The following is a 24,854-nucleotide window of genomic DNA, read 5'->3' on the forward strand; positions in this document are numbered from 1 at the left end:
TGGTGCAACCTAACAGGTGGGCCACAAACTGGCAAATAACGACGCAGTGGTGTGCAGAATGGCATATAGGAATGAACAACTCATTGGTCCTTGTCACGGATGGGCCATTGCAGCAGATGACCGGGTTCCACTCCTATCAGCTAAACACAAGAAGTGGCTCCAGTGGGCACGCGATCACCAACACTGGACAATTGAGGCGTGGAAAAACATTGCCTGGTCCGAAGAATCCCAATGTTTCCATATCCTGAAGAATTCAGGCAAAGGGGGGACCAACCCGGTACTAGATTGATGTACCTAATAAACTGGCCACTGAGTGTACATGGTGATTGTCAAGGTTTCCAACTTCCTATGTACTTCACTCTGTTTACTGTCTGGAACAGGTACCCTTAGTACATATGTGTCCATCAAATATGAAGTCATATATGAATGTCTGAAAATGTCATCATATATGAATGCTCCCCAACTCATATTTGAAATATGTTTTGGGGTTCCCTTATGAAATAATACATTTGGACATCAAATCTGAAATGGAAGAATTCTACTTGTACATGTTAAATGGCATGTTCAAATATAGAACATGTATCATGGTAATCATAGTATGTTCTAGAGGGCAAATACAGTAAATCTATTCTTCCTATTTGAGATCTCATGTTAACATATACAGACATATCGTTATGTCTTCATAAGGGTATATTAACTCCCTGACGGACCTTTGGAATGTACACTGGAATACATGTAAAGGTTCTAAATGGATCCTGCCACCATTACATGATCCATCTCCTCTGACGTGTGTCTCTCCTTCTGTCTGTAACCCCACCATGCTGTGTCCTGTCATGCTTCTACCCGTTTTATTCCCAGCACCTGGCACTTTCCCCCAAGGTAAGCCCCCACACTCAGTAATAACTGAGGTCAATCCCATTATTATAGAACTGTTTCATTTGTGTTCATTTGAGAAGAATAAAAGGTGTGCCAAAATACTTAACCCTAATTGCTTCTGGAAATCGCTCTGGATAAGAGCGTCTGCTAAATGACTCAAATGTAAATGTACTATACGTTACAGTATGTAACAATGTGCATTATCCATCTCACTTAATTTAAGGTAAAATATGTTACAAAATATTGGATAATGTTAAAGGATAAGACACGTTTTACCTCATCTGTACACTATAGATTTTTTGAAAAATCTATCTTGATATTAACAAATTGAACTGGAGATGTTATTCTAATCCCAATGTTATTGAAGTAACAAAACATTTCCTCAGCTGTATTTTTTTATCAAATGGCATGGATATTATAAATAATATACACTGCTCAAAAAAATAAAGGGAACACTAAAATAACACACCCTAGATCTGAATAAATTAAATATTCTTATTAAATAATTTTTTCTTTACATAGTTGAATGTCCTGACAACAAAATCACACAAAAATTATCAATGGAAATCAAATTTATCAACCTATGGAGGTCTGGATTTGGAGTCACACTCAAAATTAAAGTGGAAAACCACACTACAGGCTGATCCAACTTTGATGTAATGTCCTTAAAACAAGTCAAAATGCGGCTCAGTAGGGTGTGTGGCCTCCAAGTGCCTGTATGACCTCCCTACAATGCCTGGGCATGCTCCTGATGAGGTGGCGGATGGTCTCCTGAGGGATCTCCTCCCAGACCTGGACTAAAGCATCCGCCAACCCCTGGACAGTCTGTGGTGTAACGTGGCGTTGGTGGATGGAGCGAGACATGATGTCCCAGATGTGCTCCATTGGATTCAGGTCTGGGGAACGGGCGGGCCAGTCCATAGCATCAATGCCTTCCTCTCGCAGGAACTGCTGACACACTCCAGCCACATGAGGTCTAGCATTGTCTTGCATTAGGAGGAACCCAGGGCCAACCGCACTGCCATATGGTCTCACAAAGGGTCTGAGGATCTCATCTCGGTACCTAATGGCAGTCAGGCTACCTCTGGCGAGCACATGGAGGGCTGTGCGGCCCCCCAAAGAAATGCCACCCCACACCATGACTGACCCACCGCCAAACCGGCCATGCTGGAGGATGTTGCAGGCAGCAGAACGTTCTCCATGGCGTCTCCAGACTCTGTCACGTCTGTTACATGTGCTCAGTGTGAACCTGCTTTCATCTGTGAAGAGCACAGGGCGCCAGTGGCGAATTTGCCAATCTTGGTGTTCTCTGGCAAATGCCAAACGTCCTGCACGATGTTGGGCTGTAAGCACAACCCCCACCTGTGGACGTCGGGCCCTCATACCACCCTCATGGAGTCTGTTTCTGACCGTTTGAGCAGACACATGCACATTTGTGGCCTGCTGGAGGTCATTTTGCAGGGCTCTGGCAGTGCTCCTCCTGCTCCTCCTTGCACAAAGGCGGAGGTAGTGGTCCTGCTGCTGGGTTGTTGCCCTCCTACGGCCTCCTCCACGTCTCCTGATGTACTGGCCTGTCTCCTGGTAGCGCCTCCATGCTCTGGACACTACGCTGACAGACACAGCAAACCTTCTTGCCACAGCTCGCATTGATGTGCCATCCTGGATGAGCTGCACAACCTGAGCCACTTGTGTGGGTTGTAGACTCCGTCTCATGCTACCACTAGAGTGAAAGCACCGCCAGCATTCAAAAGTGACCAAAACATCAGCCAGGAAGCATAGGAACTGAGAAGTGGCCTGTGGTCACCACCTGCAGAACCACTCCTTTATTGGGGGTGTCTTGCTAATTGCCCATAATTTCCACCTGTTGTCTATTCCATTTGCACAACAGCATGAGAAATGTATTGTCAATCAGTGTTGCTTCCTCAGTGGACAGTTTGATTTCACAGAAGTGTGATTGACTTGGAGTTACATTGTGTTGTTTTAGTGTTCCCTTTATTTTTTTGAGCAGTGTATTTTACATAGTCTAGAAATAAAATGTAAAAAGACAATAATTAGATTGAATAGTCTAAAATAGTGAAGTATTATCACTCCTACATTGATCACCAACAATAAGTTCTAGTATGTTTGATTTATGAATTTGAAATATGATTCACGACTTAGACTAATTGCCTTGCAGCTCAAATCACCAAAGAGGAGAGGGATAAGCAGATGAACAAGGCCGATTAGGTGTAAAGAAGCTGGTTGAAGATAGGGTGGATGTCCTGTCTCATCCTACACGGACCTCCACTGGGACCCTGGCCAGACTACAGCTCAATGTGAAGAGACCAGAGATAATCCATTAGCTTTCATTTCCCTGTGTCCCACTACCACCCCGTTATGTGCACATGTCAATCCTCCCCGTTCCCTGTTGTGAAATCATCTTACATAGGTCATCCAAGACACTACATTCATCCACATTGTGTTATTGTACCTTTATTTGGGGCGGCAGGGTAGCCTAGTGGTTAGGGTGTTGGACTAGTAACCAGAAAGTTGCAAGTTCAAACCCCTGAGCTGACAAGGTGCAAATCTGTCGTTCTGCCCCTGAACAGGCAGTTAACCCACTGTTCCTAGGCCGTCATTGAAAATAAGAATTTGTTCTTAACTGACTTGCCTGGTTAAATAAAGGTAAAAAAATATATATATTTCATGGAATAATTTGAGGAGTAGCAAAGGACTGCATTGTTTGATTCACTCTTGCATCCTTAGTAGAAAAAAGTTATTGAGTATCAGAGGCAAAGATCATTTGTTTTATGTCTGAAAAAATAAATGCAAAGCTTTGTCAACGGGCAGTAGGCGCCCCTTTTATTCTCACTTATTCAAAGTCTATCCCAGGTCTGTAGGGTGCCCAATCATACTCATATTCCCAGCTGTAAACTGGTTAATGCAAGTTAAGTAAACCACTACCCCTGAAGTGGCCTGTTCACTAGTGGGGGCCTTATAAAACCCCACCATTGTTTAACATGGGAAACAGAGAGTGGACAGGGGTTAACACAGAGATGAATACACAGGTGGAGCAGCACTCGTGTGCCTCATGCTGCCCTACCCACAGAACATGATCACTATGAGGTCAACAAACAGTTGATGCTGTGACACTTGAATGAACAAAAGTGGGAATGAACAAAAGCTGCTGGGTATTAATGTAACAAAGCCTAATTAAGGCCAAAAGAGGATACAGCAATATGCTTAATGTGTTTGGCCCAGTGGGAGGTGTGGGGAGGGTTGGAATGTCCCATTCCCCCTGGGGGTGCATCGCTGGGAGGTGAAATGTTTGGTCAAGCCATGTCCATTGCCAAACATGGTGTGAGAGGTAAGGCTGCTCCTGTTGGTTTCTGAGGTCCACTGCCAACCACCTACCTTCATCCACATGACACATTTAAACAAACACATAATTGTCAAACTTGGTGTAGATTTGACATGTCATATTCAAATCAATAGTTAATGTGCACTTGTCCACTTCCAGTAAGCCCCATCATGATGTTGTTACACCCCTCGCAAGGTTTGTATGTGTTAAAGGAACAGGGGCAGGTGACATGGACACCATCAACAGGGTTATTTCTTAACCCATAATGCATTCAAACCTTTCCACACACCAGTCAGAGGAGCCAATTGGGAGAGGTGTCAGTGCCCTGATGCACTGTGGACCAATTATAGTGATGATGATTTCAACAGCACCCTTGAGTAGCACTATGGTCAGTCAGTCAGACAGAACCTAACACTGTAGGCAAAGAAAAACACTCCCGATAAGTCCTGATGAGGTCAAAAATCAGGCCAACTTAACTGTGTGTCAGTGTGGGGCAAATAAATGATACGAATGAGTGAGAATGTCTGTCAGAAATCTTGTACATAAAACATTGTTTTTTTAAGCAACTGGTTTTATATATTTTGGTTTACAAAAATCACAGTATACAGTACATACTGTACATTCCTCCCACAATTGGCATCAACTAAAGGCGTGACTTAAATTCAGTGGTGCTGTACAACCAGATGTATTTACAAACAAAGCCTACAGTTCAAACCAAAATAACAAAATATCAATAGCATAAGAACACACACCTTACAAAGCACCGCTGGTAGCCACTAAAGTAGAAGAGGTAGCTTCCGTGGTTAGACAATGCATCCCATTCTTGATTATTGTTTTTTCTATCAAAAATAATTTACATATGGATAAACAGACAGCAATACAGACCAATTTGGAATTTGCACGTAAGGGCTTCAAACATCTCCTATACAATCTGGACAGTTGGTTGGGGTTAAAATTACACTCAGTCAAAACATTGACAAATCCATACAAAAATAAGAAACTTTGTGATATAATTTCTAAAGCCAATGAACTTCATAATATGGACACATTAACAGTGTTGAGGGGAGTCTAGGCTTCCCTACATTGCCTAATTTCCTGAGCGCTCACATGAATTACACATGTGGATACAGGCTCCTAGGGTGTGGTATGGTGCAGGCCCCATACGCAAAGTCATGCTCGTGCACATCAAACAGATATTCCCCTACAGTCACACGTGATCCAATAAAATGTTTCATAGTGAAACATTATCTACATATGTTGTTATTATATCATAATATATACCATTATATCCATTACACTGCTGAGCTGTGGGATTGTATGCATATTGATCAAAATGAATGGGTTGTGAGCACCAATGATGTCCATAAACTGTTTAAAAAATATTTATATATATATTTTACTACAATGCGAACTGTCTCAGAACAATCCAGAAATGAAGGCCTTTGTGTGGCACCAACATTCAGCGCCAGAGGCTTAGCTTGCACTTGGTACATGCTGCACTCACCTTTCAAAGCCAACTTCCTGGCACCTGAAATAACCTTGTCCATGGCCCAGACATTCTGCTCCTCTTTAAGCAATAAATTAGAACGATCCAGGGGGTAAAGCACAGTTCAACTACATTATTTTCAGTCCAAGAGACAAAACAAATAAAGTTATAAAAGTCTCCACAACATCCTGGGAAGACTGTTGATAAAACAGTGCTCTCTTCCATTCCCATGGGACATCCAAGACTTTATCACTCATAGCGAGGAAGAATTGTTGACACTTATTGTCAAAGATAATAAACATTTAAGTCATTGTCTTGTACTCTTGAGGAATGAATACAGGGCATGTGAAGATACATGAACAGATTCAGACTGGAGATTCAGTTGGCTCACATTGGGAGGGCTGAAAATGCAGCTGTCAGATTATATTTAACACATTGTCAGTACCCCTTAATTTAAAGCCGCTTCCATACAATTCTCCTTTCAGTTACTTTACATTCTCATATGAAAAACAACCCTAGAATGAGGATTATGATTACATTTGCTACATATACAAATGAATAGCGATTATGGCAAGGCTTTAAAATCGACAGACCAGGGAATAACAAAATAAAACATATAGCTAGCTACAGGCAGAACCTACAAAAAGATGGCACATAGATGCTTGCCTTAGCAAGAGACGTGACAGATGAATTCAGGCTTGTAACATCTTGATAATGAGTTTGCTCTAAAACAAGAAGCAGGCACTGGTGGCAAGGTTTCCTCTTTTGTTACACATTTGACAGACAGTTTGGTGTTATCACACACAGGAATCAGTTGTAAATCCTGAAGGGCAAAACAAGTGTTGGCCAAAAGTCTCAGGTCTCAGAGAAGTCTAATTTAATGCCAGATTCCCTTTTTGTGACAGTTGAGTCTGTTTCACACAGTGATTAAAGAAGTGCTCCCTGAATGATTTGTGTGCAGGGACCCTGCACATGTTTTGTTGTGTATCAAAAACCTTTACTTTTTGTTATAGTGTCACAGACACAGACACACACACAGACACACACACAGTTTAAGAGTTTCTCAGTCTTTGATGCGAGGTATGTTGTATGCGTAGTGGACCAGAGGGAGCCCTCGGCTCTGGCAGAAGCAGGCTCGTCCACAGGCCTGCACCTGGTCTGAACTGTCGGACACAAACGAGTCCCCCTCGTCAGCGTACTCTGACTGGGCAGAGAGGGTGCCGCTGTCTGCCCAGTATCCCTCCGTACGCTGGCCCGCTGCCGCACCGGCTGAGAGGGTAGGGCAGCTGTGGGACTTCACCAAGTGTCTGCAGACTGATGTTGAGGAGGAAGAGGTCCTGGCGTGTAGAGCCACCTGGCAGCGCTCACACATGCCTGTTTCCCCACAGAGCTGGGAGTACACCCCACAGTCATAGCCCAGCCGTGTGGAGGAGTCTCCATCCCCATCCACAACCCCAGAGCCCCCTGCACACTGCCCAGCCTTCATCCCCCGGGCCACAGCTCCATGGCCCCGCAGCCGCAGCCAGTCCTCCCGGAAGGCGGGGCTGAAGAAAACGTAGAGCACAGGGTTAAGGCATGCCGGTAGGGGGAAGAAAATGAGCGTGACGGACTTGGCGATCTCAGGGCCCCCTGCGGTGCCAGACCTGGCCAGTAGAGGGGCGAAGGAGAAGGCTGCCACAGGACAGAAGAAGATGCAGTTGGTGAATATGAGCCATGCCACATGGCGTACGGCCCCTGCCTGCTCCTGGTCTGCCAGCTCCACCCTGCCCAAGCCACAGTACAGCTGGGTGTACACTGCTGCTGTGAACAGGTAGGCCAGAGCGTTGAGCAGCACCAGGGCCACAGTGACCCCCAGTGCAGGGCCCTCACCGCCAGAGAAGGGTAAACAGAGAGGGGAGGCTGAAGGGTCGCTGGTACTGAAGAGGGGCAGGCAGGCTGCTGCAGCCGCCAGGAGTCCCAGGAGAACAGCCGCCAGGGTGAAGCGTCGGTCCCCGACCCCCCTCTCGCTGCTCCTCCTGGGTGAGATGACCTTCCCCAGGAGCCCCCTCACCGCCACGCTGCGCTCCACAGCCGCCAGGGGCAACAGCAGCACCGCCCACTCGGAGGAGAACACCGCAAGGGCCCCTGTCGCCCGGCAGCCCACCCCCGTCTCCCACCAGACCCCAAACTCAGCGAAGGAGCCCCAGGTGGCAGCATCCAGGACAGTGAGCACCCCCACATAGACCCCAGTGAGCAGGTTGGTGAGGGCCAGGAGGCCAACCAGCAGCCTGGCAGGGGAGAGGGCCAAGGCCCGGCGGGAGAAGGTGGCTGCCAGCACCAGAGTGTTGAAGATCAGGGCCACCAGGCAGATGAACCACACAGTCAGACGGATCATCCAGCTGCCCAGGAGGTGCTCACAGGGCTTGAAGGCTCCTGGAGGAGAGAGACAGAGTCAGACTTCAGTTAGTAGGAGATGTGACGATGTATACAATTCAATGCTGTAGATGACAATAAAGTGACTGTGGTTTACCTGGAGAGGGAGAGCAGTGCATTACCATCGATATCCTCTCCACATCTTCTCCACCTAGAACACAAAGATGATTTAGCTAATCACTTTCAATAAACTTTTTATCTCTCCTCTGAATAATACTTGTTTATGTCAAGAGTGGTCTAATGACCAATCATGACTGACATAATTTACCTGTAACCTTCTTGATGTTCTCATCAGTGGAAGATGTTGAAGAATCACATCCCACAAATGCACAGCACTGGTAAGCATAGGGAACTGATACTGACCTGTAGACCACAATAGGACCATTATCATTCAAAGTGTTGCATGACCCCAACCTCACAGTTGGACTTAAGTTTAGTTACTGTAAGTGAATTGGGTTTGGCACTACAGTGAGTTCACATCTAGTTCAGGACAGTGTGAGGTTATTTGGATGAATTACTAGGATTCTAACCTTAGTTTGGGGAGGCTCTTTGCAGTAAATACATTTTTCATCTGCAGGTTTCCTGTGAGTTTCAGTTGGTTCAGTGAACTCAGTCCAGTTGTTGGAATGCTGGTAAGCGAGTTTAAGCTCAGGTCTCTAAAACAAACAGGACATATTAGCATACATACATTCCTGGAACACACTACTAGCATATGTACACATTTGTTTAAACAGTAATGTATTTGTTATCATGACTTGTATGAGAACGGATTTAGTTTTTACCACAGTACAGTGTCCTACTCACAGGTTTGTTAGCACCGTCAAATAGAGGAAAGCATCTCTGTGGATGGTTTTCATTTCATTTCTACTCAGGTCCCTGTAGTAAAGAAAATTACTTAATGATGTGTTCAGAATCAGGGCAGCAAATTAAGCATGCTTTTTTAAATTAGCCTCTGGCATGAGCTAGTGAAAGCAGAACTGAGTTAATTTCCAATGAGATCTACTTAGGCCCTTCACCTTTAAGCCTCAAGGTACAACAGGCTGCAAGTGTGTGTGTGTGTGTGTGTGTGTGTGTGTGTGTGTGTGTGTGTGTGTGTGTGTGTGTGTGTGTGTGTGTGTGTGTGTGTGTGTGTACTCACAGCAAGCGCAGGGCAGACAGGCCCTGGAATGTGTCCCTGTCGATTTGTTGGATGTGGTTGTGCTGCAGGCTTCTATAATTAGGGCAGAACACAGAATATACACTCAGGAAAAGGTAGAAGGTGGGGGTCATCTTGAGTGTAATGTTTAAAAATGTGTTTGTGCTTCCCAACAATATATACAATACTCACATTTCCTGCAACTTTAGACAGCCCTGGAAGGAAGGCAGCTCCTCAATCTCATTGTAGGACAGGTCTCTGATGGGCAAAAGGATGAAATAATATAATCTGGAATGTCACCAACATTTTTGTGAAATAGATTAATAAGGTAGGATAAGGGTGAGAGGTGAGGTTGGGGATACTTACAGAGTCCGCAGCACCTTGAGATCCTCACAGAGCTCAACCGGTATGGCAGCAATCTTTGTGCCTGTCAAAGTACTGAGAAAGAAACGCACTGATTTAATTACCACTGACAAACTGTCTGACATAACCTCAAACGAGGCAGAAAAAAAGCTAATCACTCACAATCTGTCTAACACAAACACATTCATTCTAACATTGTTGGTCAGTGTCAGTTGTGTATGTTGATGTAAAGCATCTGCTGTATTGTGTACTCACAGACTCTCCAGGTTGTTAGTCCCAGTGAGACAGGGAAACTCCTGCATCATACTGGCTCCACGTAGCATCCTGAAACACATACCTCACAGGGTTAGAATACAATAGGTATGACACACCAGAGACTAACTTTATGCTGAATAACTGTCCACTTGTAACATTAGATTATGGTATGAAATAAGCACCAGCATTATTCAGTGTACTGTATCACATGGTGATTAAATACACTTTTATTGTAAATCAGTTAATTCAGAGATTCTTACCACACTATGAATACAATGTTCAGAGTACCAGACTTGGTTTTCCAACAGATATGGATAGGGACTTACAGGGAGTGCAGGTCAGACAGGTTCTGGAAGGCTGAAGTTCCCACAAATGACAGGGGGTTGTCATACAGGTGGCTGGGGAGGATAAGAGAAGAGGACACTCTGACAATAAACATATTTACTATGAGAGAATGGCACCATCTTCTGGACAAGTATCTTCTAGGCCCATGGTTAGTCACTATATTACCAGCTTGCTGCTGTCAGTCAGTCACTAAATTACCAGCGTGGTGCTGTCAGTCAGTCAGTCACTATATTACCAGCGTGGTGCTGTCAGTCAGTCAGTCACTATATTACCAGCGTGGTGCTGTCAGTCAGTCAGTCACTATATTACCAGCGTGGTGCTGTCAGTCAGTCAGTCACTATATTACCAGTGTGGTGCTGTCAGTCATTCACTATATTACAAGCTTGGTGCTGTCAGTCAGTCACTATATTACCAGCTTGCTGCTGTCAGTCAGCTTGCGTGGTGCTGTCAGTCAGTCACTAAATTACCAGCGTGGTGCTGTCAGTCAGTCAGTCACTATATTACCAGCGTGGTGCTGTCAGTCAGTCACTATATTACCAGCGTGGTGCTGTCAGTCAGTCAGTCACTATATTACCAGCATGGTGCTGTCAGTCAGTCACTATATTACCAGCTTGGTGCTATCAGTCAGTCACTATATTACCAGCGTGGTGCTGTCAGTCAGTCACTATATTACCAGCGTGGTGCTGTCAGTCAGTCACTATATTACCAGCTTGCTGCTGTCAGTCAGTCACTATATTACCAGCTTGCTGCTGTCAGTCAGTCACTATATTACCAGCTTGGTGCAGTCAGTCAGTCACTATATTACCAGCTTGCTGCTGGTGTGTTTCCCAACTCCTGTCCTGGACTACCCCCAACAGTACACATATTTTGTATCCCTGGACAAGCAGACCTGATTCAACTGGTTAACTAATGATCAAACACTCAATGAGTTGAATCAGGTGAGTTTGTCTGGAGCTACAACCAAAATGTGTGCTGTTGGGGGTACTGGAGGACTGGAGTTGGGGAACACTGTGCTAGTACATGAATGTATGAAGGCTTAAGATTCTATTCTATAGTATTTGTTGACTGTCGGACTGGCTTTGAAGTATGGTGGTCTTACATGGTGCGGAGCAAAGGGTTCTTGTGGAAGGCTCCCTCAGGTACGGCTGCTATGTCGTTGCTGTGAAATCCACTGGAGGAAAGTGAAAATATACACAGTGAAAATTATTCTAACCACAATCTTTGGGATGAAAGTGGAATATTAAATATGCAACGATATATTTGCAAGAGCTGAACGAGAAGAACAAGATACAAATTGTGATTAGGAAAACAGATGGGTCCCAAATTAAGTAAACTGTTATAGTTGCCAATATGTAAATGACGACTAATTCTGTACACGTGTGCTACAGCTTCCTGATTTCTGCACTTAATGTGGCTAATTCTAGTTTTCACCATTAGATGGCATCTTTCAATCAAATGTGTGTCAATTATTTGACTGAAGGTCAAATAATTACTAATTGCTAATTAATCTATACTGCTGTCATAAAACATGGTAAATTCCACATATGTTTAATATTGTTTTTCCATCAGAAATATGAAAGGACACCATCTGGAGAACAGTTTTGACTGCCCACATGAAACGTTGTGAAGTCATGATCTATTGTTCAATATGTCCCAGTGACACTGTGAAAACAAAGGGCAGGTAATGTACCTAATGTGCCTGCATCTTTTATCTATTATGTCCCTTATATCCATCACAGGTTCAAGGGATCAAGAAACCATTGTACAGGAACATTAAGAAAGCCTCTCTCTCTACTACAGCGCTGACAGACAGGAGAGGAGAGCAACAAAGGTAAGGAAAACAGATAAAGGAGTGTATTCTTGGGGGCACTAGTCAGACCCAATCATTAATCTTTCAGCTCCCCCTGCCAAGGTTCACAGTTCCACTGAGACACATCAACAGCTCACATTTCTACAAAAACACTGCAGCCTGCACGCAACCAGAAAATGATATCACCTCTAGGCCACATGCCGCTTACTGACTAAACAACCTAATCACTCAAAGTTGACGTTTCAGAATTAAAAAATCTCACTAAGGGAATCTGTGTACGCATGTGCATCCCTGTGTGTGTGTGTGTGTGTGTGTGTGTGTGTGTGTGTCGGTATCGGTGTGTGTGTGCTTCCATTTGTGACTGTGTGTGTGCATGTGTTTGTCATGGGACAGTACTCACAGCTCCTTCAGTTTGGGCAGTGCCTGGATTGCTTCTGGGAAGGTCATCAGGTTGTTGAAGTTAAGATCCCTGAGGGGCCAAAAGGAGCAGGGAGTTTCATAATCATTACACCACACACCACAGCACACTCAATCATACTGTAACCATTCACTAGCAGTGCTGTGCAAACATACGGTCACCTTAACGACAGTAAAATATTGATCTTCCAGTTTCAGTTACTACACTATAAAACATTATCTTGAAGGGATATCCAGTGTTCACGAATAGCCAAGTGTACTGTAGTTCCCATGACAGACTGGAGTGCTCACGTATAAGGTAGGCTCCTATAGTAAGTAAGACAATTCTCTTTATGCTTTATCAGTGTCAACGTTGTGAGTGAGTGTGACACTGCAAAAATAATTGTAACAGCCATGGTACGTCTAATATGGCTGCTGTTAAACCATAGGTCAGAATGTCTCTGTCCTCTCCGGACTAAAGATGTTGTGTCACTGTTCAGGCTGGCGACGCAGGAGGAAGCGAACAATGGGAGGGTAGTGCAGATAGCCATCACGGACTCCGCTCCATTTATCCTGGAGCAATTACAGGAGGAAGTGGACACACTGACGTCCCGGCTGCTCTGGGTGTGTGTGTGTGTGTGGGGGGGTGAGTGGCTCATACACACTGATGTCCCGGCTGCTCTGGGTGTGTGGGGGCTCATACACACTGATGTCCCGGCTGCTCTGGGTGTGTGGGTGGGGGGTGGGGCTCATACACACTGATGTCCCGGCTGCTCTGGGTGTGTGGGGTGGGGGGTACACACTGGGCTGCTCTGGGTGTGTGGGTGGGTGGGTGTGTGGGGTGTGGGGGGCTCATACACACTGACGTCCCGGCTGCTCTGGGTGTGTGGGTGGGTGTGTGTGTGTGGGGGGGGCTCATACACACTGACGTCCCGGCTGCTCTGGGTGTGTGGGTGGGTGTGTGTGAGTGTGGGGGGCTCATACACACTGACGTCCCGGCTGCTCTGGGTGTGTGGGGGGTGAGTGGCTCATACACACTGTTAATGAGTTTGTATTCAAATGTACTTACAGCGTCTCTAGGTTCTCTAGCCCTGTGAAGCAGCTCTCCCCAATCTCCTTAATTCTGTTATTATGCAGATGCCTGGAAGATAAAGGATATATTTATATTCCATTCCCGGCTCCAAATAGACTTCACTGTTGCAGACGAGCCAAAACGGACATTGAACAACAGAAGGAACATGTATAGGATATCTAGTCTATGTGATTGAACATGCAGGGAGGTTTTAATAGGAGTCCGTCTGGGTTTTTAAGCAGGATATAATATAGCTATTCTTAGTGACATACAACACACATAAAACAAAATGCTCAATCTGCCACATGGCATCCCATCCTTTGTGGATGAACAACACAGCACTTTTCACATCTCCCACACTCCCTGCCTGATAGTAAGACCCAATTCAATCTATTCATAAGGTAAATATCCTCTGTAGCTATCACCAGAGACCACAGTGATTGGTAAGTCAGGTATCATTGTGAGTGCTGGTGTGTCGAAGGCTGATGGATTCAAGGTATTTTCTTCCTGTTTATTCTTGCCAGCCACAAGAGACACAACGCTGTCCTATTTCCCTCAAACTGGGCCCTGCAGCAATAGCATTTTTATTGTGTGTGTGTGCGTGCATGCGTTTGTGTGCATGGGTGCATTTATGTTTGAAGTGATGGCTTCATACAGTATGTTGATATATTTAACTAAGAATTTCATTTGACTTGGAGAGGAATGGATTTGAACATCTGCAATGTTTGAATGGTAGAGAAATGTAATCTGATGGTTTGTTCCTTTGACACGTTTAAAAATAACTGTCTTTCATAATAAAAGTGGAGATTGTTCTATTACCCATGATTCCATGATTCTACATTTTCTTCTTCCAACAGATGTAAATCTCCACCAAAAATATCTCATATCTGTGCTATATCTGAATCTACATTATACTATCAATGAGTTGAACCCCCCAAACTCTCCCATATGGGAAGGAGCACAGAACAGATCCAGAACAGGGTTTAAATACGATCTTGAGTTTACTGAGCTTGCCTGACACAATGGAACCAATAGAATAATCACAAGGAGTCCAAACCCTGCCCCTCTTGCACTCCAGAGAGGCTAGAGCAAACGCTAAATGTATTTGAAAGATTCAAATAGTATTTGAACCCAGGTCTGGAATAGATAGATCTGCAGCACTCACAGCACCACCAGACTGGAGAGGTTGGCAAAGGCATTGTTGGGGATGTGGGTGATGCGGTTGAGTGCCAGGGTGAGAGCCTGCAGGTTAGCCTGGTGTCTCATGGGGCCCACTGGGACCTCAGTCAGGCTGTTGTCATCCAGCCAGAGGTGGCGGAGCTGCTGCAGGCCCTCAAAGCTATCCTCAGGCACCGTCGTGATGTGGTTGGCATCCAGACGTCTGCAGAGGGAGGGGGGGAAAGAGATTTTAGAAACCTTTATCTTACTAGTTATGTCACACCAATGTGTGAATCCTGTCATACATTCACCACCATGAACATTCTCATGCTGAGGACATCTCATATTGATACAGCACATAACGAGACAGAGAGAGAGACAGAGAGAGAATCAAGGGCCATGTAAGGAATGGTATTTATGAGGTATTTCTATTGCCTCAGTAGAAAAACATTACACTATGGTCTTCCATTTTTAACAGCTTTCCATTGCCCTTACTCTTATCAACTGCAAATATTTGAATGAGCCATTGAATAGCTTACTACATTATAACGTATGTATAGTAAGTATGGTGTTATTATAAAAATGTGAATTTTATTATTCTAAATATTCTGCATTTATTTCTAACTATTTAGACTGTTCTGGTGAGAACTACAAACAAAAGGTTTTAAATAGCTTTGTTCTACAATCAAGGTTCCTACTAGTTTTGTATTTGGCTGGTGCTGCACATTCTGTTCCTCATTCATGAAACCTGCTCCTTAATGCTGATATCACAACATTAACTCTCTAAGTGTCCCTCTCCTCTTCCCTCGCTCTCTTTCCACCTCCATGACTCCATATCTCTCTCTCCCTCTACATTCCCTACGAGTCTGTGTTGGAAGAAGAAAGGCACGATGATTGACATCTAACTCTCAAAAGCATTATACAAACCCAGCTAGGCTCTGCCAAAACATATTACTTCAGCTACAGACCTTAACTCCTAAGAGAGAAAAGATTTGTGCAAAAAAAGAGAAGGAAAAAAAGAGAGGGAAAACGTGGGACTGAGGGAAAGGATCTGGAGAGGTGATAAATGGCAGAAAGCGGGATTTTCAGCACGCCCCGGACCAGGCTTCCAGCTGGAACTCATCCTACACTATTCACAGTCAGAGTCAAAAGAGGCACAGGGAAACAAAGATGGAGTAATGCTCAGTCATAGTCCCTCGGAGAGTGACATGCAGTAGTCATAGAGAGTCACTAAGTTAAAGTCAAATGAAAGAGACGCTGAGGAGCTGGGGATTTGGAAACCAGTGCAGGGTTCTACGCAGACCATTTTTACAAAGAGCACTCGTGCGCGCCTAAGTTGAAAAATGTAGGCGGACACAAAGACATTTAGGAGCACAATGAAAAATATTTGAGGTATTAAAGCTAGAATCCTTCATTTTTCTAGGCACATTGGTGACTAAATTCAAATTCCAGGTCGCACAGCAATAATTAAAATGGCCGCACTGTAGAGCCCTGCAGTATCTGGGAAACATAACAACCCACACACATCCCTTTCAAACCCATACAGGCAAAAACCAATCACATAAATAAATAGATGATGTCTCACTGATGGTAAATGCAACGTGGTGGGGGGTAAAGACAGCATGGTAACCAGATGGTGCTGTGTGAGCTGTGTAAAGGTTAGTGCAATGATGCAGGCCAGTCTAGAGGAAGCGAATAGGTCAATTGGATTGTAGAGTGAATGCTTCCCATTGTAAATGTCATGATTAAGCTTACGATGTCCATTTGAGGAGTTTTGACATTTCAAGTCTCTAAAAGGTGTGTGTGTATGTCTGTGCATAGTCGTGTAATCCCAGATGGGTAAAGAGATAGGGGGACTCACAGAGACTGTAGAGAGTAGAGGTTCTTTATAGCTGTACTTGGAACAGTCTTCAGCTGGTTATTCTGCAACATCCTGAGGGAGAGAACACAGTTTTATAACCTGAACTGTGGTCACACCAACATGCCTCCTCGTTACAATTTCTGCACAACCAAATCAAATCAAATTTTATTGGTCACATACACATATTTAGCAGATGTTATTGCGGGTGTAGTGACATGCTTGTGTTCCTAGCTCCAACAGTGCAGTAATATCTAACAATTCATAACAATACACAAATCTAAAAGTAAAAGTACACAATTAGGAAATATATAAATATTAGGACGAGCAATGTTGGAGTGGCATTGACTAAAATACAGTAGAATAGAATACAGTATTTACATATGAAATGAATAAGCAGTATCTAAACATGATTAAAGTGACTAGTGTTCCATTATTAAAGTGACCAGTGATTCCATGTCTATGCAACAGCCTCTAAGGTGCAGGGTTGAGAAGCCGGCCAGGTGGTAGCCGGCTAGTGATGCAACCAGCAGTCACGTGGTGCGTACGAGAATGAGAAGATCAGCTCTGTATCAAGTTAAAGTGTGAACACAGTATGAAAATGTATGCACTAACTACTAGTAAGTCGCTCTGGATAAGAGCGTCTGCAAAATGACAAATGTAAATGAACACAAAAGGACTACAAAGTGTTGCAGCCTCAGCCTCCTATCTCTGTGAAGAGTCAAAGTCATTGACTCTAACTAGCACCTCAGGCTTTGTTTCATAAGCTTGTGGGTTCAGGGTATGGGTTCAGGGTGAAGTAGAGTGTACAGCATGCATTACAGTATGGGGAGGGGAGGATGTGTGTGTCTCTGAGCACACACACTTGTGTCTGCATGCATAGCCCATATAAAAAAATATAGGAATAGTATTCACTGTAGTGTTTTTGCGAACTTTACTCACTGTATTGTTTAAAAAATATATTTTTTAAATTTTACCCCCTTTTTTCACCCCAATTTCATGGTATCCAATTGTTTTTAGCAGTTACTATCTTGTCTCATCGCTACAACTCCCGTACAGGCTTGGGACAGAGGAAGGTCAAGAGTCATGCGTCCTCCGAAACACAACCCAACCAAGCTGCACTGCTTCTTAACACAGCGCACATCCAACCCGGAAGCCAGCTGCACCAATGTGTCTGAGGAAACACAGTGCCCCTAGCGACCTGGTGCACTGCGCCCAGCCCACCACAGGAGTCGCTAGCGCGCAATGAGACAAGGATATCCCTACCGGCCAAACCCTCCATAACCCAGACGACGCTAGGCCAATTGTGCATAGCCCCATGGACCGGCCGGCTGCGACAGAGCCTGGGCTCGAACCCAGAGTCTCTGGTGGCACAGCAAGCACTGCGATGCAGTGCCTTAGACCACTGCGCCACCCGGGAGGCCCTCACTGTATTGTTTTTGCAGACTGAAGTCCGCAAAAACACTACACTCCAAAAATGCAGATTACCATTTGTTATGAAAATTTGATATCGGCCCTAATTAATCGGCCATTCAGATTAATCGGTCGACCTCTATTGTCTATGACATAGAAGTGGGGGGCTTTCTCTTTGACAAAACGTAATAGACAAATACTAAAAGAGCAAATTTGCAATAACCTGTAGGTAGGTAGGACTGGGGTCTGAACGGAAGGTTCAGAGCTTCTGCTCTTTTCTATAACCATAGGGAATATAATACACTTAGTGTACAGAGCATTATGAACACCTTCCTAATATTGACTTGCACCCCCTTTTGCCCTCAGAACAGACACAATTTGTTGAGGCATGGACGCTACAAGGTGTCGAAAGCATTCCACAGGGATGCTGACTCCAATGCTTCTCACAGTTGTGTCAAGTTGGCTGGATGTCCTTCGAGTGGTGGACCATTCTTGATACATACGGAAACTATTGAGTGTGAAAAACCCAGCAGCATTGCAAATCTTGACACACTCAAACCAGTGCGCCTGGCACCTACTACCATAACCAGTTCAAAATACACTTCAAATCTTTCGTCTTGCCCATTCACCCTCTGAATAGCTCACATACACGATCCATGTCTCAATTGTCTCAGGGCTTTTAACCTGTCTCCCCTCCACTTCATCTACACTGATTGAAGTAGATTTAACAAGTGACATCTATAAGGGATCCTAACTTAACTGGATTTACCTGGTCAGTCTATGTCATGGAAATGTTTTGTCCACAGTGTAAATGGTCTATCCTTGACATGTATGTTTCTCACTTACAGGTGGCACAAATTGGGATATGGGGAGGGGAATGGGCAGGGTATATGCAAATTAAATACTGTAATATTTACTATAGTAAAAAAAGTTTGGGCGGACTAACATTACATGAGTATTCACTATAGTATTCTACAAAATTATATACTACTAGTACAACACACAATAGGGATACTACAATGTGTAGTATAGAATTCTACAGTATACTACAGAATTATATAGTAAGTACTGTAGTATTCCATAGTAAAACAGTATTTTTTATGTGGGATGTGAGTACTTGACCATGTAGTGATGAGCGTTTGTATCTGCCTGTGGATCCTAGTATCTAATGGACACAAATGTGGTTATGGTGACTATCTCCCTTCCTCTCTACTATCAGTAGTCTCTGTCGTCAAAGCAGGCTAGGTCCCAGGGGAACAGGCCCTTTGGTTTCCTGCTTCTTCACACACGTCACATGGCAACCGCTTGTTGGGAAGGAAGTGAACACCTCTGTTTTATTTCATTCACCAATTTTATTTACAGGTGTGTGTGTGTGCGCGTGTGAATGTCTGTGTGTTTGATTTTGTGTGGGTTGTGCCCGAGCACTCACCAGTACTGGTCTTTGAACCCTTGGCTCAATGTACAGTCACAGAACATACAGGTATTATATGAGTGTTTGTCTGTGTGTACGTGTTGTAAGTGTGTGTGTAGGACCAATGAGCAGCACACTTACAGGACTTTGAGCTGATGCAGTCCAGACAGAGCGTCAGGGTGGATGAATGAGAGGTCATTTCCTGCCAGTCGTCTGAGGTAGAGAGAGAGACGAATAGAGAGAAAGAGAGAGAGAGGAAGAGGGAGAGAAAAAGATTCAGAATTGCATCGGAAGCTAAACAAGGATTTGTACAGTAAACAAGGATTTGTACAGTAATCTATTTGTTGTTGGTACAACTTTCAAAGCTCTCAATTTAACAGCTTCACTTTGAAATGTTAATACATACAAGATGGAAAGTCATCGACCAAAAAACAAATGAAAACACCTCACAGGTTCCAGTTTGTGTTATCAGGCATAGCATAGCATAACATAATGCCTGGGGTGCCAGAGAGACGTGTCAGTGCGACGGCATGTTGTCAATTCACCAGACACTCTGGGGAGAGTGGACACATTAGGACTGGGCCTAGGTTTCCCCTCCTGGGCCTGGTCTACCTCCCCTTCCCGCCAGGATATCAGGAAGAACTGGCAGTGTGAATAATCATGTGGGGGCGGGATGTCAAATCAAATCAAATTTTATTTGTCACATACACATGGTTAGCAGATGTTAATGCGAGTGTAGCGAAATGCTTGTGCCGCTAGTTCCGACAATGCAGTAATAACGAACAAGTAATCTAACTAACAATTCCAAAAAACTACTGTCTTATACACAGTGTAAGGGGATAAAGAATATGTACATAAGGATATATGAATGAGTGATGGTACAGAGCAGCATAGGCAAGATACAGTAGATGGTATCGAGTACAGTATATACATATGAGATGAGTATGTAAACAAAGTGGCATAGTTAAAGTGGCTAGTGATACATGTATTACATAAGGATGCAGTCGATGATATAGAGTACAGTATATACGTATGCATATGAGATGAATAATGTAGGGTAAGTAACATTATATAAGGTAGCATTGTTTAAAGTGGCTAGTGATATATTTACATCATTTCCCATCAATTCCCATTATTAAAGTGGCTGGAGTTGAGTCAGTGTCATTGACAGTGTGTTGGCAGCAGCCACTCAATGTTAGTGGTGGCTGTTTAACAGTCTGATGGCCTTGAGATAGAAGCTGTTTTTCAGTCTCTCGGTCCCAGCTTTGATGCACCTGTACTGACCTCGCCTTCTGGATGACAGCGGGATGAACAGGCAGTGGCTCGGGTGGTTGATGTCCTTGATGATCTTTATGGCCTTCCTGTAGCATCGGGTGGTGTAGGTGTCCTGGAGGGCAGGTAGTTTGCCCCCGGTGATGCGTTGTGCAGACCTCACTACCCTCTGGAGAGCCTTACGGTTGAGGGCGGAGCAGTTGCCGTACCAGGCGGTGATACAGCCCGCCAGGATGCTCTCGATTGTGCATCTGTAGAAGTTTGTGAGTGCTTTTGGTGACAAGCCGAATTTCTTCAGCCTCCTGAGGTTGAAGAGGCGCTGCTGCGCCTTCTTCACGATACTGTAGCACTCCAATTCAGTTTGTCTGTGATGTGTATGCTGAGGAACTTAAAACTTGCTACCCTCTCCACTACTGTTCCATCGATGTGGATGGGGGGGGTGTTCCCTCTGCTGTTTCCTGAAGTCCACAATCATCTCCTTAGTTTTGTTGACGTTGAGTGTGAGGTTATTTTCCTGACACCACACTCTGAGGGCCCTCACCTCCTCCCTGTAGGCCGTCTCGTCGTTGTTGGTAATCAAGCCTACCACTGTTGTGTCGTCCGCAAACTTGATGATTGAGTTGGAGGCGTGCGTGGCCACGCAGTCGTGGGTGAACAGGGAGTACAGGAGAGGGCTCAGAACGCACCCTTGTGGGGCCCCAGTGTTGAGGATCAGCGGGGAGGAGATGTTGTTGCCTACCCTCACCACCTGGGGGTGGCCCGTCAGGAAGTCCAGTACCCAGTTGCACAGGGCGGGGTCGAGACCCAGGGTCTCGAGCTTGACGACGAGCTTGGAGGGTACTATGGTGTTGAATGCCGAGCTGTAGTCGATGAACAGCATTCTCACATAGGTATTCCTCTTGTCCAGATGGGTTAGGGCAGTGTGCAGTGTGGTTGAGATTGCATCGTCTGTGGACCTATTTGGGCGGTAAGCAAATTGGAGTGGGTCTAGGGTGTCAGGTAGGGTGGAGGTGATATGGTCCTTGACTTGTCTCTCAAAGCACTTCATGATGACGGATGTGAGTGCTACGGGGCGGTAGTCGTTTAGCTCCGTTACCTTAGCTTTCTTGGGAACAGGAACAATGGCGGCCCTCTTGAAGCATGTGGGAACAGCAGACTGGTATAGGGATTGATTGAATATGTCCGTAAACACACCGGCCAGCTGGTCTGCGCATGCTCTGAGGGCGCGGCTGGGGATGCCGTCTGGGCCAGCAGCCTTGCGAGGGTTAACACGTTTAAATGTCTTACTCACCTCGGCTGCAGTGAAGGAGAGACCGCATGTTTTCGTTGCAGGCCGTGTCAGTGGCACTGTATTGTCCTCAAAGCGGGCAAAAAAGTTATTTAGTCTGCCTGGGAGCAAGACATCCTGGTCCGTGACTGGGCTGGATTTCTTCCTGTAGTCCGTGATTGACTGTAGACCCTGCCACATGCCTCTTGTGTCTGAGCCGTTGAATTGAGATTCTACTTTGTCTCTGTACTGGTGCTTAGCTTGTTTGATAGCCTTGCAGAGGGAATAGCTGCACTGTTTGTATTCAGTCATGTCACCAGACACCTTGCCCTGATTAAAAGCAGTGGTTCGCGCTTTCAGTTTCACACAAATGCTGCCATCAATCCACGGTTTCTGGTTAGGGAATGTTTTAATCGTTGCTATGGGAACGACATCTTCAACGCACATTCTAATGAACTCGCACACCGAATCAGCGTATTCTTCAATATTGTTATCTGACGCAATACGAAACATCTCCCAGTCCACGTGATGGAAGCAGTCTTGGAGTGTGGAGTCAGCTTGGTCGGACCAGCGTTGGACAGACCTCAGCGTGGGAGCCTCTTGTTTTAGTTTCTGTCTGTAGGCAGGGATCAACAAAATGGAGTCGTGGTCAGCTTTTCCGAAAGTGGGGCGGGGCAGGGCCTTATATGCGTCACGGAAGTTAGAGTAACAATGATCCAGGGTCTTTCCACCCCTGGTTGCGCAATCGATATGCTGATAAAATTTAGGGAGTCTTGTTTTCAGATTAGCCTTGTTAAAATCCCCAGCTACAATGAATGCAGCCTCCGGATAAATCGTTTCCAGTTTGCAGAGAGTTAAATAAAGTTTGTTCAGAGCCATCGATGTGTCTGCTTGGGGGGGGGATATATACGGCTGTGATTATAATCGAAGAGAATTCTCTTGGTAGATAATGCGGTCTACATTTGATTGTGAGGAATTCTAAATCAGGTGAACAGAAGGACTTGAGTTCCTGTATGTTTCTTTCGTCACACCATGTCACGTTGGCCATAAGGCATACGCCCCCGCCCCTCTTCTTACCAGAAAGATGTTTGTTTCTGTCGGCGCGATGCGTGGAGAAACCCGCTGGCTGCACCGCTTCGGATAGCGTCTCTCCAGTGAGCCATGTTTCCGTGAAGCAGAGAACGTTACAGTCTCTGATGTCCCTCTGGAATGCTACCCTTGCTCGGATTTCATCAACCTTGTTGTCAAGAGACTGGACATTGGCAAGAAGAATGCTAGGGAGTGGTGCACGGTGTGCCCGTCTCCGGAGTCAGACCAGAAGACTGCTTCGTTTCCCTCTCTTTCGGAGTCGTTTTTGCGTCGCTGCATGGAATCCACTCCGTTGTCCTGTTTGTAAGGCAGAACACAGGATCCGCGTCGCGAAAAACATATTCTTGGTCGTACTGATGGTGAGTTGACGCTGATCTTATATTCAGTAGTTCTTCTCGACTGTATGTAATGAAACCTAATATGACCTGGGGTACTAGTGTAAGAAATAACACGTAAAAAAAACAAAAAACTGCATAGTTTCCTAGGAACGCGAAGCGAGGCGGCCATATCTGTCGGCGCCGGAAGTGAGGGACTCATAGTTCCACCAAATCTGGCCTGGGAGATTAGCACCAGATTTATCACCCTTTGCAACTTGAGCTGGGTGGCATTAGATTCCCCTGCAGCCAATAGCTGCTGGGTGTGAGCCTGAGAGCCTGGGGAATCTGAGTAACAACTCCCACTATGCCCTAATACAACCCCACAACGCACCCCCTTACTGGGGCCTACTCGGGGACACACTTCCAGGGATGTCGAACACAGTTGGTCCATCATATAACAACCAGACAGCATCATATGACAGGGTCTCTAGTCTAAACACACAAACGCTAGTGGCAGACTTCCACTGTGATCCAATGGCAGACCATGTTAAAAATCACATTTTTGTTGTGGTTGACAAACATGGTTAGGATTTGGAAGGCTATATACTGGTACATGCTCTACAACTTGACTTGGCTTTGGCTCAAACCAAATGATTGCCTTCCAGTGGTGGATTCCAAAGGACACGCTTCACCATCAAACACCCAAATCAATTTGGCTTCTCATGTGTCTTTGTCAACTATTCATTTCACAGCATTTTCATTGTTTCTCAGCAGTAAATTAACTGTAGTCAAATGGGACAGTTTCATGCACATAAATCAAGCCTACTCCTTGACTCAATTGCACTAAGTTTGCGGCAACTGCAACTACTGACAATTATTTATTATTAATCTGGGACTCAAGTAACACATCTTCAGGTTTGAAAGCCGAGTAGGATTTATGTGCAAATTGGTTAGTGTGTCTGCCAGATTTATAAGGTACTGTAAACTTTACGTCCACAGCCTTGGAGCTGGTCAACGCCCACATGTCTACGGCCCAGCCACCACACGCAGGCCTGCTAACAAATTGCTAGGACATCCTTCACATTTCAGGGTGAAGAACCTCCCCACCCATTCCCTTTCTCTCAACAAATTCAGAACACGTCCCCCTAGGCTTTGAAGAAGGCAGAAGAATGTGCTAAGCCTTGTTGAGGAAAGACTAAGTCCTTCCCTTCTGTAGCACCACTCCCACAACCATTCTATTTCACTAAGAAACTCGCTGGTAGACAACATACACTTTAACATCAGAAGGTGAAGAGATTTGGAACACACACTCAGGGAGACAAATGTGTGCAGAGACACAGACAAATACACAAGCACTCAAACACAAATTGAAGGGGATGACTCCCCTACATCTCTTTATCTGTCAGCATGGTAGCTAGGCTGTGTTGTGCTTTGTTCAGGATGGGAGGTGAGTATGAAGGAGGGTTGCGTGACTATCAGAGAGGGAATGTTTCTCTCTGGGCATGTCCCCCTCTCTCTGTCAGCCCTCAGGGCTGGAGCTGTGGTTCAGTGACACAACACCACCCCGGGCTACAGAGCC

The 24,854-nt window shown here is 45.1% G+C and overlaps 2 protein-coding genes across 8 annotated transcripts in view; one reads left to right on the plus strand and one right to left on the minus strand.

Moving 5' to 3' along the window:
- The window catches only part of LOC112249597 (myosin-binding protein C, cardiac-type-like), a 40,399-nt gene extending 36,695 nt beyond the window's left edge, over window positions 1-3,704 (plus strand). For 5 of the 6 annotated variants that reach the window (XM_042321119.1, XM_042321121.1, XM_042321122.1 and 2 more), the window contains 2 exons: window positions 859-879; window positions 3,053-3,704. In XM_042321119.1, coding sequence (XP_042177053.1) covers window positions 859-879; window positions 3,053-3,102 — 71 coding nt within the window. In that variant the 3' untranslated portion in view covers window positions 3,103-3,704. The remainder of the gene's footprint in view (window positions 1-858; window positions 880-3,052) is intronic. The other variant, XM_042321120.1, reaches the window with a different exon arrangement.
- A 122-nt stretch (window positions 3,705-3,826) lies between these two features.
- The window catches only part of LOC112249297 (leucine-rich repeat-containing G-protein coupled receptor 4), a 34,589-nt gene continuing 13,561 nt past the window's right edge, over window positions 3,827-24,854 (minus strand). The window contains exons 3-18 of one of the 2 annotated variants that reach the window (XM_024419111.2): window positions 19,472-19,543; window positions 16,510-16,581; window positions 14,656-14,871; window positions 13,488-13,559; window positions 12,423-12,491; window positions 11,312-11,383; window positions 10,194-10,265; window positions 9,868-9,936; window positions 9,616-9,687; window positions 9,442-9,507; window positions 9,253-9,324; window positions 8,919-8,990; window positions 8,645-8,770; window positions 8,383-8,477; window positions 8,212-8,265; window positions 3,827-8,114 (exon numbers count right to left, since the gene is read on the minus strand). In XM_024419111.2, coding sequence (XP_024274879.1) covers window positions 6,766-8,114; window positions 8,212-8,265; window positions 8,383-8,477; window positions 8,645-8,770; window positions 8,919-8,990; window positions 9,253-9,324; window positions 9,442-9,507; window positions 9,616-9,687; window positions 9,868-9,936; window positions 10,194-10,265; window positions 11,312-11,383; window positions 12,423-12,491; window positions 13,488-13,559; window positions 14,656-14,871; window positions 16,510-16,581; window positions 19,472-19,543 — 2,620 coding nt within the window. In that variant the 3' untranslated portion in view covers window positions 3,827-6,765. The remainder of the gene's footprint in view (window positions 8,115-8,211; window positions 8,266-8,382; window positions 8,478-8,644; window positions 8,771-8,918; window positions 8,991-9,252; window positions 9,325-9,441; window positions 9,508-9,615; window positions 9,688-9,867; window positions 9,937-10,193; window positions 10,266-11,311; window positions 11,384-12,422; window positions 12,492-13,487; window positions 13,560-14,655; window positions 14,872-16,509; window positions 16,582-19,471; window positions 19,544-24,854) is intronic. The other variant, XM_024419112.2, reaches the window with a different exon arrangement.

This window comes from Oncorhynchus tshawytscha, linkage group LG04 (assembly GCF_018296145.1).
Source record: "Oncorhynchus tshawytscha isolate Ot180627B linkage group LG04, Otsh_v2.0, whole genome shotgun sequence".
NCBI classification, from domain to species: Eukaryota; Metazoa; Chordata; class Actinopteri; order Salmoniformes; family Salmonidae; genus Oncorhynchus; species Oncorhynchus tshawytscha.